This window comes from Megalops cyprinoides, chromosome 25 (genome assembly GCF_013368585.1).
Source record: "Megalops cyprinoides isolate fMegCyp1 chromosome 25, fMegCyp1.pri, whole genome shotgun sequence".
NCBI lineage: Eukaryota > Metazoa > Chordata > Actinopteri > Elopiformes > Megalopidae > Megalops > Megalops cyprinoides.
The window spans coordinates 6,458,807-6,473,041 of NC_050607.1; the positions used below are offsets into that span (position 1 = coordinate 6,458,807).

Here is a 14,235-nt window from a genome sequence, read left to right on the forward strand (position 1 = left end):
TGAACTGTGTGGTCTGCCAGCCAACTGAGTGCAGCAAGACCTTGCTTTTTCAGTGAAGACCCCTTGACTATTATTATTTATTATCAATAATATTGATTGAAAATGTGTTCTAAAAGAGGCAAATGCAATAAGATTCATGGCATATATCTCCAAACTAACTCATCTACAAAACTATGACATATGCTTATGACTAAAAAAGCATCCAGGTGTATGTCAGATCTTCATCCTTCAAGTTCCAAAGTAGGGCAGGGCAAAGTTGTATGATCCCAGGTGCATTCCACCACAAGGGGGCAGAAGTTGATGATTACTGGGCATAGTCGTCGGTAAGCTGTCTCACAACTAAGGGGCAGTGGTTTGAGGCGGTAAATGACACTCTTGTAGGTAGCTCATTCTACCACTGGAGGGCCAAGCGCAAGAATGAATGAGAATGAATTTTCTTGTAATTACTCAATCTGCAGTGTGTCCTTATTTCATGATGTTAACCCCACTGTATTGTTTGCCATAATCTTGTGGTGCAGTGAAACAGAAACAGAAAGGCATTGGTGTGTAGAATATTAAACCTCTCTTCTACAGTCCTTGAAGGTTTTTTGTTTCACAACCACATGACCAAGCTAGACTGAGGTCAGGAAGACAAGTGCCCACAGAGGTCCTTAGAGATGTATTTCAGAATGCCAACTGTAATGTAATACAGTAACACATCTGAAACTTTAGCAATATTGAGCATCTTTAAGCACAGCAATGGCAGATCATATTTATTAAGACACAATATTTAAGACCTCATGAAGACCCACAGTGATATATTTGACATTTAGCAAGATGGAAACAGAGTAGGACCATTGTGCTTTCCCATGTCCTCACTGCCCCTGTGGAGGGAGTCTTGTCAATGGGAGCAGTGAGATGGGTCCAACAAGATATGGCCCACAATTCAATGCAGTCTAGCACATTGTGAGTCCTTCGCCATTTGCTGGTCTTGACGTCTTTGTGGAGATGACGAAAGAGCTGCATGATGGGATACATCCCCTCCGTTCAGGGTGCCCATCTTCAAGATTTGCCCAAGTTCAGCCGATACATTTGTTTCCTACACATCATTCAACTGTAGTGCAGGATACAGTAAGTGTACTACATAAAGTGATAAAGTGTTATATACACTATATATACTACTAATATACACTGATCAGCCAAAACATTATGACCACTCACAGGTGAACCGAATAACGTTGATCATCTCCAAACAAGGGCACATGTCAAGGTCTGGGTAGATTAGATGGTAACAATCAATTACCATCTACAATCAGTTACAATCAATTCTCGTAGTCAATGTGTTGGATGCAGGAGAGAAATGGGCAGGAGTAAAGACCTGAGTGACTCATCAGTGCATGTATGTTATGGTAGTATATATATATACAGTATAGTGTATACACTGAAAAGAAAAGTGCTTCACCATAATGAGGACAGAGTATGTTTTGAAATATTTTTTGTGCGTGATATTAACATCTTAAAGTTTAGTTTTAACACACACACACACACACACACACACACACAGAGTCTCTCTTGAAATGCCTGCAGCTCCCAGCTTCCTGTCAGTCTGGGAGCAAGTGGCCGATTTTAAACAGTACTGAGGGCCGAGAGTGTCACGTGGTCAGCAGTAGCAGAGGTAGCGGATGATCCGGTTCGGCAGGCTGAGTTTGGACACGACCTCCTGCGCTCTGGTACCCAGCGCCGCCCTCAGAGCGACCCTGCTCAGGTGCTGCAAACTCAGGGGCGTTGCTATGGAGCGACAGGAAACCGCGAAAGGCTCATGGGATATGGTGACAATGACATCACGTTTTTTATGCACAGCGCTGTTCTGTACCTTTAATTATTATTAATATTAGAGAACTTACATTCATAAAACTGCAGGCAGAGGGCGGGAGGGGAGCCGTGCTTGGTGTAGTCGATGGGCTTTTTGTCGTGCTTGTCTCTGGCATACACGTTCCCCCCGAACTCCACCAACATTTCGATCAGCTCCACGTTTTTCACTTTGGCCGCGTGGTGGAGAGCAGTCTCGTGCAACCTGGCAGCATTCACTTTGGCTCCTTTTGGAATAACATTGAGAGGCGCAGCAAGCACAGTGTTGCTGTGAAAAATTTAACGACTACAATGTTAAATTAAAAACAGTTCGGACACTAATTACACTAAACAAATCGTTTTTGCAGACAATTGAACAACTTTTTTTCACTGGTAGTTGATTCATTGGTAGAATAATCAGATGTTTTGTTCTTATTTTGACTTTGGACTACATGTATTTTCCATAATACATTCCAGCACAAACGAGGTTTACAACAAAAATTAGAATTATAATAGAACTGTAAGAGATGAACTCACAGTAATTCCTTATCCATTGCCTCCAGATTCAAACCCACAACACCCTGAGTCATGTGACGCACACTGGCCAATGAGAGCCCCCTCACCCCTCTCCTCACCTGCGTTGAGCAGCGCCTTGGCACAGTCGACATGCTTGTTGGCGCACGCCACGTGTAGGGGCGTCCCGTAGTACAGGTCGTACGCCTCCAGCTCTGCGCCCTTGGAGATCACCAGCCGCACGCAGTCCGAGTTTCCTACACACACGGAAACACACGCGGTAAGAGCTACCCTGACAGAATGCTTGAAATGCAATTGTGATGAAGGCATGTTTATAACTGCAGAAGCAGCACCCATATATATCCAGTATAATATATATGTATATGTGTGTGTGTGTGTGTATATGTGTATATATAGTACATGGTGTGAGTATCTAATGTATATTATTTCCATGTCTACATATATATTTTTTCTAAACGGTGTACAGTCACGAATCTTGAAAATTACCCCCCCCCCCCGTGCTGTTTTAGTTTGCTATTGGTCTGTGTTGTATTGGTCGTTGTTGTTTCGGTGTTTGGAGGTGCGAGTGTGGCCCGTACCTCCCATGCAGGCCTCGTGGAGGGGGGAGGTGGTGCGGGAGGTGAGGGCGGGGTTCACCGTCGCTCCGCGCTCCAGCAGCAGCTGCACACACTCCAGGCTCCCCGCCGAGCAGGCGTCACACAGCGGCGTGCTGCCGTCCACGTTCCGCGCGTCCACCTGCACGCACGCACACGCACGCACACACTTATGCTGCTGTATCCCATCCAGCAGGAAAAGATGTGGATCCCCAACTTCTTATTACTGGGGTGTGGCCGTGTCATTGTAACCTGTGCTGGGGGTTCAGCCCTGTGTCTCTCATGTGGGCTGGGGGTGTGGCCCTCTCTCTCTCTCACCTGTGCTGGGGGTGTGGCCCTCTCTCTCTCACCTGTGCGCCAGCGTCCAGCAGCAGTCTGACGCACTGGGTTTGCCCCTGAATGCAGGCCTCGTGCAGTGGGGTGATGGAGTCCACAGCCACGATGTTGACGGACGCTCCACTCTGTATCAGCTCCTGTAGCCTCAGGGTGTGGCCCAGTGCAGCGGCTTCGTGCACCTCTGTCCTCTCTGACCAGCATCCTGATTGGGCATCAGAACAGCATCATTCAACACAGTTTGATATTGGGCTCATTGCTTTGCACACCCTTTACACCCCTGCAGGAGTACTGAAGTGAGGTAACCAACAGTTAAATTACAGCAATGTGATGTCAAGAACACTATCATATCTAACCACTATGCTTATCAATTCATATCATCCCAGCACGTCTTACGAATTTGCATCTTCCTCTTCCAGTACTTAGCTATATGAACAGCACTCCTTTTAATAAAATAGCTACTATCAACGGTAGTATGAGCCACAGTACAGCGTCTGCACAAATGCAACATGAAGATCATTTTCGTACTGCTACAAAATACTTTCATTTTGAATACAACAAAACGGTATCCATAACATATAGTCGTGTAATTTGCTTAATTTTGATAAGACATTCAACGCATTTATATAACTATACTATATATTTTATATGTTATATGTATTTTTAATATTATTATACTACTGACTTACGGGAACGCTGCATTTGTGTATGTCGGTAAATTCGTGCTGCTAACGTGAACGCGCTGAGCTTTATTGTGAATATATGATTTCACATCATTTACAAAAAGGGATTTCAAATGTGTGCAAAGGTAGAATACTGTAAAGGTTAATGAGGTTAATGAACACCTTGGCAGACACACTGACAATCGTAACAAGTTAGCTAGCTCATCATCCTCCATTCATCTTATATTTGCATATATGTAGCCTATGATATAGGCATGGACTTAGTAATAGCAGAGTTGCTACATTGAGTCCGTGCCGACGTGCTCCATTTTTTAAAATTAGATACCACTATCTTAATTTGATATTTATATGGTAGGAGCGCCGACATCGTCGTGCGTCTACTGCCGTAAGTGCTTGTAAACATTGCATCGAGTCGAACGAGCAGATGGATTTCTCTCTCACGCAACTCACCTATGTCACCAAAGAAGTAAGGCCTATCGGGCTCGGTATCCATCTCCATTATATATCCTTTACGCTGACCCGTTGTGCAAGACAAGGCTGCCTCATGTACAAAAACACATATGTAGCAAAAACGTGTTTATGTTCTCTGCCCGGCTACATCACGTGCTCGCCCTTGTTTTGACACAAGAGCTCAAGTCCGTGAAGAATTGTGGGAATTGAAGTTTTTTTCCCCCCAGTTGACGTTGAAGTCATTTCCCATATTGCGACACTTCTTAGAAATGTGCTACAGCTTTTACAATGTCTTTTACCAGTCTGGCTGGCTAATCTTGCCAACTCAAACGATCATTTAAAACTGCAAACACATGCAAAATTAAAATACTGTAATACAACATAAATAAGACACTCATGTTTGTGGCAACATGATGAACTGAACTGTACTGTCCACAGCCACAAAGGAAACAAATGGGTGCTTTGACAGACAAGAACAGAAGAGACAGATTTTCTCTTCAATTTCTTTTCAGTTTCTAGAACTCTAAAAAAAAAAAAAAAGCTTAATTCCACAATCACACATTCACACTACAGTATTTGATGTGCATGACATCACTGGTGAACGAAGTGATTGTTCTGTAATGGCAGGATTCAGACAGTCTCTGACACTAGAAAGTTCTGTAGCATGTATGTGTCCAGGACTCTGCAGTCCGAAGAGATGTTCTTCCTAAGACAGCTCAGGCAGGAGAGAGATGTGTGATTAACTGCTGTAGGTGAGGTAGCTGATGATGCGCGGTGATACGTTGAGTTTGGACACAACCTCCAGCGCTCTCGTACCCAACGCCACCCTCAGAGCGACTCTGCTCAGATGCTGCAAGCTCAGAGGTGTACCTATCAATAGACAGCAAACCGCAAAGGCTCATGGGACATGATGACATCACAAACACATAAATACAATCTACACAGGAGGACCTGCGAACTACTTCAGGGAGTGATAAAGTATTTTGTTATGTGTTGCAGTGTTAATATTCATACTTATTTGTAGAATCAATCATTTTTGGAAAAGCTGAATAGTGAAATATTATTTAACAGGGTTATAGGAGCAGGAATATAGGAAGTTACATTCGTAAAACTGCAGGCAGAGAGCGGGAGGGGAGCCGGGCCTGGTGTAGTCGATGGGCTTCCTGCCGAGGTTGTCTCTGGCGTAAACGTTCCCCCCGAACTCCACCAGCAGCTCGATCAGATCCACGTTCCTCACTTTGGCCGCGCAGTGGAGCGCCGTCTCGTGGAACTTGGCACCATTCACATTGGCACCTGGAGAAACAGTGGCATGCTTCATGCTAAATGTGATTTTACGTACAAAGTCAAAAAAAAAGGCAGGCAGTAGGAGCGTAGATTTGTCAGGCTCAGTGATTCACAAATGGGGTTCATGGCCTGCATTATTCTGGTAAATATCCCAAGGATAACATATAAAAATATGAGCTATGTAAGTCTCCCTGGGTAAAAGTGTCTGCTAAGCACCTGATCGTTAAGCTTAGCACACTATTACACACATCCAGAGCCTCTATAACAGTTTATACAACAGATGATTTGAACGCACACCTGTTTTAAGATTTTACCAGGACACAACAGCCCTCCTTTAGTTTAGCAGACGCTACTATATACATCCCGTGCACTTCTAACTTTTCAGTGCAGATGAAAAGATGGCTAAACAGGCATTTTCTTTCTGGGATTTGAACTCACACCGTTCTGAGTGCCTCTCACTGAAACACAGATATGCAGCAGCAGGCTGCAGCCCTCCTCACCTGCGATCAGCAGTGCCTTGGCACAGTCGACGTGTTCTTTGATGCATGCCGCATGCAGCGGGGTTCCGAAGTAGATGTCGAATGCTTCCAGCTGGGCTCCCTCTGCGATCATGAGCTTCACACAGTCTACATTACCTACAGAACCACACACAGAGTCCACATTACCTATAGAACCACACACACAGTGTCCAGATTACCTACAGAACCACACACACAGAGTTGTACTGTATGATTTCCATGGACTCAGTTACCAGCAGTACACACAAATGATTATCTGCCTATGTGGTTTAGGTAGACTGACGGCTGGACGACGTGTCCATGTGTGTGTGTCCCTCACCTCGTATGCAGGCCTCGTGCAGGGGCGTGGCTGTGAGGGCGGTGAGGGTGGGGTTGGCTGTGGCTCCGTGCTCCAGCAGGAGTTTAGCGCACTCTGGGCTCCCCGCGGCACAGGCATTACAGAGCGGGGTGCTCCCATGGACGGATCGAACGTCCACCTGCGCAGAGGACACAACCATACCACCGTGAGAGAACGAGAGGGGTGACCATGCTGTTAGCAGTGGGGATAACTGTACCATAAAAATCAGGAGCTGTGCTGAGGTATGGGTCTGGCTCCTTCACCTGTGCTGGGGGTGTGGCCCTCTCTCTCTCACCTGTGCGCCAGCGTCCAGCAGCAGCCTGGCGCACTGGGTTTGCCCCTGAATGCAGGCCTCGTGCAGTGGGGTGATGGAGTCCACAGTGGCAGTGTTGACGGACGCTCCGCTCTGTATCAGCTCCTCTAGCTTCGAGACATGGCCCAGTGCAGCAGCATTGTGCACCTCTGTCCTCTCAGACCAGCATCCTGTGTGTGGCGGCACATCAAAGCGCTTATCATTTACCATCTGATAACAGCCCATAAAACACAATCACAACTGAAATTCACTACGTGCTGACCACACACATCAGCTCGAGAGTGTACATCTCGAGCATATCAATTCACCTTTTAATTCACCTTTCTGTGAGAATGATGTTTAGTGTCAATGTTTTACAACAACTGCAATCAGTCAATGAAAAAAGGATACAAATAGGCAGTCCCCCAGGATCTGGGGTGAGCTGGTAAGCATTAGGGCAGTAGTGGCATGTATTGAAACTGACTAATGAGCTCATTCTGTGTACTATTAGGAAACAGAAGGGTTCAGACAATTTAATTTTTTTTTAAAATAAGAATAATCAATTGCTCAGGCAATTCATGTATAACACATACACTATTTACTTATAAACAGTATTATTAAACAAGTTGTATTGAATACTGACATTCTTCTATTTTACAAACCCATGAAATTCATCATGGATGTGATGTCAGACAGACATGAAGTTGTTTTTCTTTGATGTATTTTGGTATTATATCTGATTCCTAATCTTAATTTAGAACTTATATGAGATGTAGCAAAGGTCCACACTTTTAGCACTACCCTAAATCACATAGGTCAGCTGTAAGATTTTACAGTCATTACTACACTTCAGAGTAAAGTACTGGCTCAACATAATAAAGGTATATATTTATGCTTTGTTTTTCACTGCTTAATTGCACATTATTCTGTGTAATTGTATACTTATGTGCAACAAGATGCGTTGCTTCTTGGTCAGCTTCTTAGAAAAGAGTCTCGAAATTCCAACGAGAAGATTTTCTGGTTCAACTGAAGAAAAATATAATAATACAGTATAATCATAAACGCCATGGATTTTGCACGCCAGCTTTGAAAACATATGGCAAGGATATGTTTCTGCTTAATTTCACTGTATATTTATCGGAAGTCTTTTTGAACCACTGCAACACATTTTAGGTAATTCACCAAACGACGACGCCTATAAATTAAATTCAACTACAAATTTAAACAGAAGAAAGATTGAGTTCACTCTTCACATACCTCTTACCTATCAAGTACGTAACACAATCTTCATTCAAGCACTGTTAGCTAATTTATAAAACTTCCAATTAATCTCTGGTGTTTAGCAGAGCCACAAAAGTCATTTGACAAGCCACGACTCGAATTTGATATGGGCACCAAGTGCTGACGTTGAGGGACACTGCGGTGCGCCAGTCTGCGATTTCCATTTGCCGGCCATGTAACGATGCTGTAGGTAAACACCGCATCAAATCGGAGCCAGCTGGCTTTCCATTTTTAATACGACTCACCTATATCTTCAAAGAAGTAAGGTCTATCGGGGTCGATATCCATTTCCACTTGCTATACTATATGTATATATTACAGTAACATGTTGCGCAAGCAACAAGGCTTGTGTAGTCAGCAATTCGGGCCAACTGCCACTTAGAGAAGCTGTTGACGCTTCACATGTGGACCGCGGCACTCCTGTTACAACCTTACGGTTTGTGTACTAAGATCGGGTTCTGAAACGCTGCTGACGTCGTTTCCATCCTGTTTACGGTCGCAAAGCAACGTCACGTGCTTGCTGTAGTTTTGACACATGATGGGACATCGATCGAGACAGTCTTGGGAGAATTCTGGGAGTTGTTGTTTTGCTTTTGTAGTCATGACATTTGGGCTATGTCCTTAAACTGTTTGCACCTGACTCATCTGAGCTTGTGTAGCTGTACACCCATTTAAAGGGCAAATTACGGAAAAAGTAATACTGTTGATATTTGTGACCGCATTTAAAATAAACTGAACAGAACTGTCCACAATCAAAAAGGAAACAAATAAAAGAGTACTTAAACAACATGAGAGATTTTCCATTGAAAATTTTTTTGTAGTTTCTAGAACTCAAAAAAAAAAAAAAATTCCATGATCACACATATACACAGTTACAAATTTATGTACATGCCATTACTGGTTAACGAAGTGGTTGTTCTGTAATGGCGGGAGTCTGTCAGTAGTCTCTGACACTGGAACGTTCTGCAGTCTCCAAGTTCTGTCGGCCTTGTAAATCCGCTCCAAAGACATCCGGCCCCCTGGGGGGTCGGGGAGTCTGTTGTCCTAGAGGTAGTTGAGGCACCAGCAGGTATGCTGAGTTTCTCAGCAGTAGCAGAGGTAGCGGATGATCCGGTTCGGCAGGCTGAGTTTGGACACGACCTCCTGCGCTCTGGTACCCAGCGCCGCCCTCAGAGTGACCCTGCTCAGGTGCTGCAAACTCAGGGGCGTTGCTATGGAGAGACAGGAAACCGCAAAAGGCTCATGGGACATGATGACATCACAAAGCACACAACACAACATGAACACACCCTCCGGTAGGGAAGTGGTATTTTAAATAAAAATTTTTTTTTAAAAATTAAAGCATTTTAAGTAAATTCTAATTTTGCAATTTCTTGGAAAAAAAAAAAAAAGGTTGTGAACAGTCAGAGCATTACATAATATTGTAAATGGAATTTAAAAAGTGTGAACATGTGAATGCTGTTGCATGATCCAGGCTACATCAAACAAGAGAAAAAAGTCTTATCACACCCTTATCCCTGTAGGCAACCCCTGCTGTAAAGGGGAGCCGCTGCATTGTCCTGTGTGGAAACAGAGAACACCATGATTGCGCTGAGCTGCAAACAGGCCACACTATCCACTCACACTCATGACTACCTTTTCCTGGGGTCAGGGAATATCCCAGTTTTTTTCTCCAGACTGGCACTGCTTTCTTTTTTATTCCCTCTTTGAAAATAGATAAAGCTGTACGTTCACTGCTTTGTGACCATTTCTACTGTGAAAATGAGCTACCATGAATAGCATTCGATTGCTGGGATTGATTGAGCGGCGACACGAGTGTAGTAGTTTACATTCGTAAAACTGCAGGCAGAGAGCGGGAAGGGAGCCGGGCCTGGTGCAGTCGATGGGCTTCCTGCCGAGGTTGTCTCTGGCGTACACGTTCCCCCCGAACTCCACCAGCAGCTCGATCAGATCCACGTTCCTCACTTTGGCCGCATAGTGGAGCGCCGTCTCATGGAACTTGGCAGCATTCACATTGGCGCCTAAGGAAACCCGTTAAAAGTTAAATCTAATTTTACTTGCAGTGGAAAAATACAGTGCAGGCATGCAGAGTGTGGTGTTGTGGGAAATGTGCTCCAGTGAGGCCTAAAGATTCAGAAATGGGATTTGTGGCCTGGATTGTTGAAGTAAATATCCCAAGGATAACATACAAAAATGTTCCTGCCACACAAGTTAACCTGGGCAAAAGGATCTGCTAAGCACCTCATTAACGTAGCACACTGTTGTGCACATCATGTACCTCTACAACAGAGGATTTGAACTCACACCGTTCTGAGTGCCTCTCACTGAAACACAGATATGCAGCAGCAGGCTGCAGCCCTCCTCACCTGCGATCAGCAGTGCCTTGGCACATTCGACGTGTTCTTTGATGCATGCCGCATGCAGCGGGGTTCCGAAGTAGATGTCGAATGCTTCCAGCTGGGCTCCCTCTGCGATCATGAGCTTCACACAGTCTACATTACCTACAGAACCACACACAGAGTCCACATTACCTGCAAAATCATGCACACAGAATCCACATTATGTGCAAAACCAGAGTCTACATTATCTACAGAACCACAGGGACCATGTTACCTACAGAACCACACACACAGATTCCACATCCTCTGCAGAACCACACACACACAGTCTGTGTTACTTGCTGATCCACACACACAGAGGATGTTTGGCTGAGGAGGTGTTGTATTGCAATAACTCTATGGACTCTTTGTGGTAACACACACAACAGCGCACTGATGAACTGAAGTGGCACAAATGTGAGGTAGACTGACGGCTGGACAGCGTGTCCGTGTGTCCCCGTGTGTCCCTCACCTCGTATGCAGGCCTCGTGCAGGGGCGTGGCTGTGAGGGCGGTGAGGGTGGGGTTGGCTGTGGCTCCGTGCTCCAGCAGGAGTTTAGCACACTCCGGGCTCCCCGCAGCACAGGCATTACAGAGCGGGGTGCTCCCATGGACAGTTCTAATGTCCACCTGTGCACACCCATGAGATCAGGAAAGGGGTGACCATGCTGTGAAAAGCTGGGGGTAAAATCAGGAGCTGTGCTGAGGTGTTGCCCTGTCTCTCTCACCTATAATGGCTTTGGGGCCCTGTGTCTCTCACCTGTGCTGGGGGGTGCAGCCCTCTCTTTCTCATCTGTGCTGGGGGTGTGGCCCTGTCTCTCTCTCTTTCTCACCTGTGCTGGAGGTGTGGTCCTGTGTCTCTCACGTGGGCTGGGCTTGTGGCCCTCTCTCTCTCTCTCTCTCTCTCACCTGTGCTGGGGGTGTGGCCCTGTCTCTCTCTCTCTCTCACCTGTGCTGGAGGTGTGGTCCTGTGTCTCTCATGTGGGCTGGGCTTGTGGCCCTCTCTCTCTCTCTCTCACCTGTGCTGGGGGTGTGGCCCTGTCTCTCTCTCTCTCTCACCTGTGCTGGAGGTGTGGTCCTGTGTCTCTCATGTGGGCTGGGGGTGTGGCCCTCTCTCTCTCTCACCTGTGCTGGGGGTGTGGCCCTCTCTCTCTCACCTGTGCGCCAGCGTCCAGCAGCAGTCTGACGCACTGGGCCTGGCCCTGAATGCAGGCATCGTGCAGGGGTGTGATGTTGTCCAAGTTGACGATGTTGACGGGAGCGCCGCTCTCAATCAGTTGCTGCAGCAGCAGGGCGTGACCCAGGGCGGCGGCCTCGTGCACCACTGTTCGCACCGCCCAAAACCCTGGTGGGGAGAGGACTCACGGTCACGCCGCCAGTGATGGGACAGGAGCTTCTGACTACATTTAATACCACTATCTCTCTGTCAGTCATTGGAATGAAACAACCAAATTTCCATGTTGTAGTTCCATGTTGACAGTAGAGCTTCCTCCACACAAACCTATTTAGGGATAACATCATTCAACAAAATATCATCAATGTAGGGACCTCATGGATACATCTGAACAAAATGGCACCTCTCACAAACCAACCTTGGAATCATGAGTTTAAACTCCTTAAATGATTATTCAATTTGCATTAAAATCTCTTAAATTCTTTTGTTTTCATTAATCGTCAATAAATATGTAGGAGGCTCCACAGACATGCAAATGGCACTGGTGGAAAACTAAGTCACACGTGCTAAGTTACTAAATATTAACTACTAACCAATAAAATACATTTAAAACTGGAGTTAAACGCAGATAAGACGCATATTTCAGGAAAAATGGCATAACAACGATTGTTACAGGAGCACGTTTTAAAAAAAAAAAAAAAAAACTCGATTATGCCTTATATCGTTCCTGTTTATTACGAGTGCAACGTTGTTCTTAAGTCAGCTTCAGCAAGAGAAATCCGTTCTGGCTCCACCCCGTTCCTTTTGAACACCACGCGGTGGGGTGTCATATTTTGCAGTCGCGTCAGAGGGCCACTATGTAAACATGTAAACGTGTCATCAGCTAATGCCTTAGCATAAGCATAATATAAGTGCAGTTTATGCAAAACAGAATAACTCGTATTCTGTGGAACCATGTTGTTGTTTACCAAAGAAAGGTTGCGCAAACTCATTTCGCCACTGCTAGTAGCAATGAGGGGTGACATACGAGCTAAGAAAAAAAGTGTCCTCGCGTGTTTCACTGCTACTGGTGGTACTGCTTCCGCATTATTGGGTGTATAACCACAGAAAACCTCTGTGCTTGCGCAGATTAGCAATACCCCCAAAGTCCTTAGTCAATGTTTTAGTGCACGTTATGCAAATAAAACCATATCTGATGAGCCAGTGTAATTCCGGGCTAAAACCGAGGCATATATGTTACTGAAGTTTGTCGTTTATATTAAGTTGCATCTATAAAGCTTTTAGTCATAACTAAAAGCGACTAGCTCAACGGAATTCCTAAATCCGCAAGATTCACAGTCACTTATTCAGGCTTAAAGATCAATACATTGCTAATAAATATACAGAGGCAATTAATATTTTTCATAATCCGACAGACAGATCCCCGCCTGCATGGACGTTTTTGTCCACACAACAACGTGTGGTTTTAGAGGAAACGCCTGGTACCTAGAGATGCGCTCTAGTTGAACACCCGTCCATTACTAAGCACAGAACGGCTCTTGTCTTGACACGAACGCACGAATTACGAGAAAATTTCAGACCGACAAGATTCCTGATTCGGTTCCGTTTCGCAAGTACAACAACAATGTGCTCCGAGTGATGGGACAGCTTGCCAGTAACTTTCTTTGGCCAATAATAATGAGAGTCATTCATGGCACAATCTTGCCAAACTGTGTATCATACAGTGAAAAATTGGAATGGTGTATCATCTTCAGCTGGTCTTGTTTGCCATGGATGCAAATAAGGTAACTGGATAACGAGCTGCATATTAAGCCTTTGTCTGCGGTGTGACAGTATCTTAAGCCATTCTCTGAAACTTCATTTTCCAAAAAACAGGAATCCAACACAAGACATTAACCGAACGACTCCTGCTTTTTAAAGAAATACCTCATGAAAACACTTGCTGATATTTTCATGTGGAATGTGGACTCACCTAATTCTCCAAAAAACGACGGTCGATGGACTGCTATGGCCACTTCCATTCTGTTTCATTCACCCTGTGTCTTGAGGGGGGAAATATGACTGAATGCACTTGTTAAACATAAAGACATGTTTACACACTGTATTTATAGCTGATGCGCTGTGCGTAATATGTTTTGACATGCGAGGAGGGGCTGCAGGAGAAGCGGAAAATTTCTGGGCATTCCTGTAGCGTCAGCTCGGGGTATGCTGATTAATAAGATTCCATCTCTACTTTAGCTGGACCAAAATAGCTACAAGTATGTACATATACATACACAAACATACATAGCAGAAATATACTGGACTTGCATTTAACAGCCATGTTAAACATGTATATGTGTTAAAGTTTAGTAAGCCTCTTAGAGTGTAAATGCATTCAGCAACGAGGAGCAGTTTCCCCGGAGGCAGCACAGCCGTTAAGCGCTTGGGTGAGAGGAAGTTGAGGTTAACCGCTATTTTACACCCACACCGTACAACTGTACAGTTAATGATGTAGGGGAGGGGGCAGATGGGAACGTGGTCACTTTCACACCTGTTCACTGTATCACTAG

At 45.1% G+C, this 14,235-nt stretch overlaps 3 protein-coding genes across 6 annotated transcripts; all 3 read right to left on the minus strand.

The window, feature by feature from the left end:
* Nucleotides 1-1,625: 1,625 nt before the first annotated feature.
* Nucleotides 1,626-4,492, minus strand: LOC118771803 (ankyrin repeat and SOCS box protein 13-like). The gene is made up of 6 exons (XM_036519859.1): nt 4,421-4,492; nt 3,305-3,492; nt 2,940-3,096; nt 2,463-2,597; nt 1,884-2,075; nt 1,626-1,767 (listed from the first exon to the last, which is right to left on the minus strand). Exons 1-6 carry the CDS (start codon nt 4,467-4,469, stop codon nt 1,640-1,642), a joined length of 849 nt encoding a protein of 282 aa, XP_036375752.1. The 5' UTR covers nt 4,470-4,492; the 3' UTR covers nt 1,626-1,639.
* Nucleotides 4,493-4,865: 373 nt separating this feature from the next.
* LOC118771800 (ankyrin repeat and SOCS box protein 13-like) lies at nt 4,866-8,901 on the minus strand. 3 transcript variants are annotated; one of them, XM_036519855.1, is made up of 7 exons: nt 8,378-8,901; nt 7,794-7,877; nt 6,855-7,042; nt 6,542-6,698; nt 6,205-6,339; nt 5,522-5,713; nt 4,866-5,290 (listed from the first exon to the last, which is right to left on the minus strand). In XM_036519855.1, exons 1-7 carry the CDS (start codon nt 8,418-8,420, stop codon nt 5,160-5,162), a joined length of 930 nt encoding a protein of 309 aa, XP_036375748.1. In that variant the 5' UTR covers nt 8,421-8,901; the 3' UTR covers nt 4,866-5,159. The 3 variants fall into 3 exon arrangements, with proteins under 3 accessions (XP_036375748.1, XP_036375749.1, XP_036375747.1); XM_036519856.1 differs by lacking the exon at nt 7,794-7,877 and having other exon boundaries at nt 4,868-5,290; nt 8,378-8,897; XM_036519854.1 differs by lacking the exon at nt 8,378-8,901 and having other exon boundaries at nt 5,142-5,290; nt 7,794-7,962.
* Nucleotides 8,902-9,125: 224 nt separating this feature from the next.
* LOC118771801 (ankyrin repeat and SOCS box protein 13-like) lies at nt 9,126-13,751 on the minus strand. 2 transcript variants are annotated; one of them, XM_036519858.1, is made up of 6 exons: nt 13,656-13,751; nt 11,667-11,854; nt 10,983-11,139; nt 10,499-10,633; nt 9,962-10,153; nt 9,126-9,343 (listed from the first exon to the last, which is right to left on the minus strand). In XM_036519858.1, the coding sequence occupies exons 1-6, from the start codon at nt 13,702-13,704 to the stop codon at nt 9,216-9,218; spliced, it is 849 nt and encodes a 282-aa protein (XP_036375751.1). In that variant the 5' UTR covers nt 13,705-13,751; the 3' UTR covers nt 9,126-9,215. The 2 variants fall into 2 exon arrangements, with proteins under 2 accessions (XP_036375751.1, XP_036375750.1); XM_036519857.1 differs by lacking the exon at nt 9,126-9,343 and having other exon boundaries at nt 9,772-10,153.
* Nucleotides 13,752-14,235: the final 484 nt, after the last annotated feature.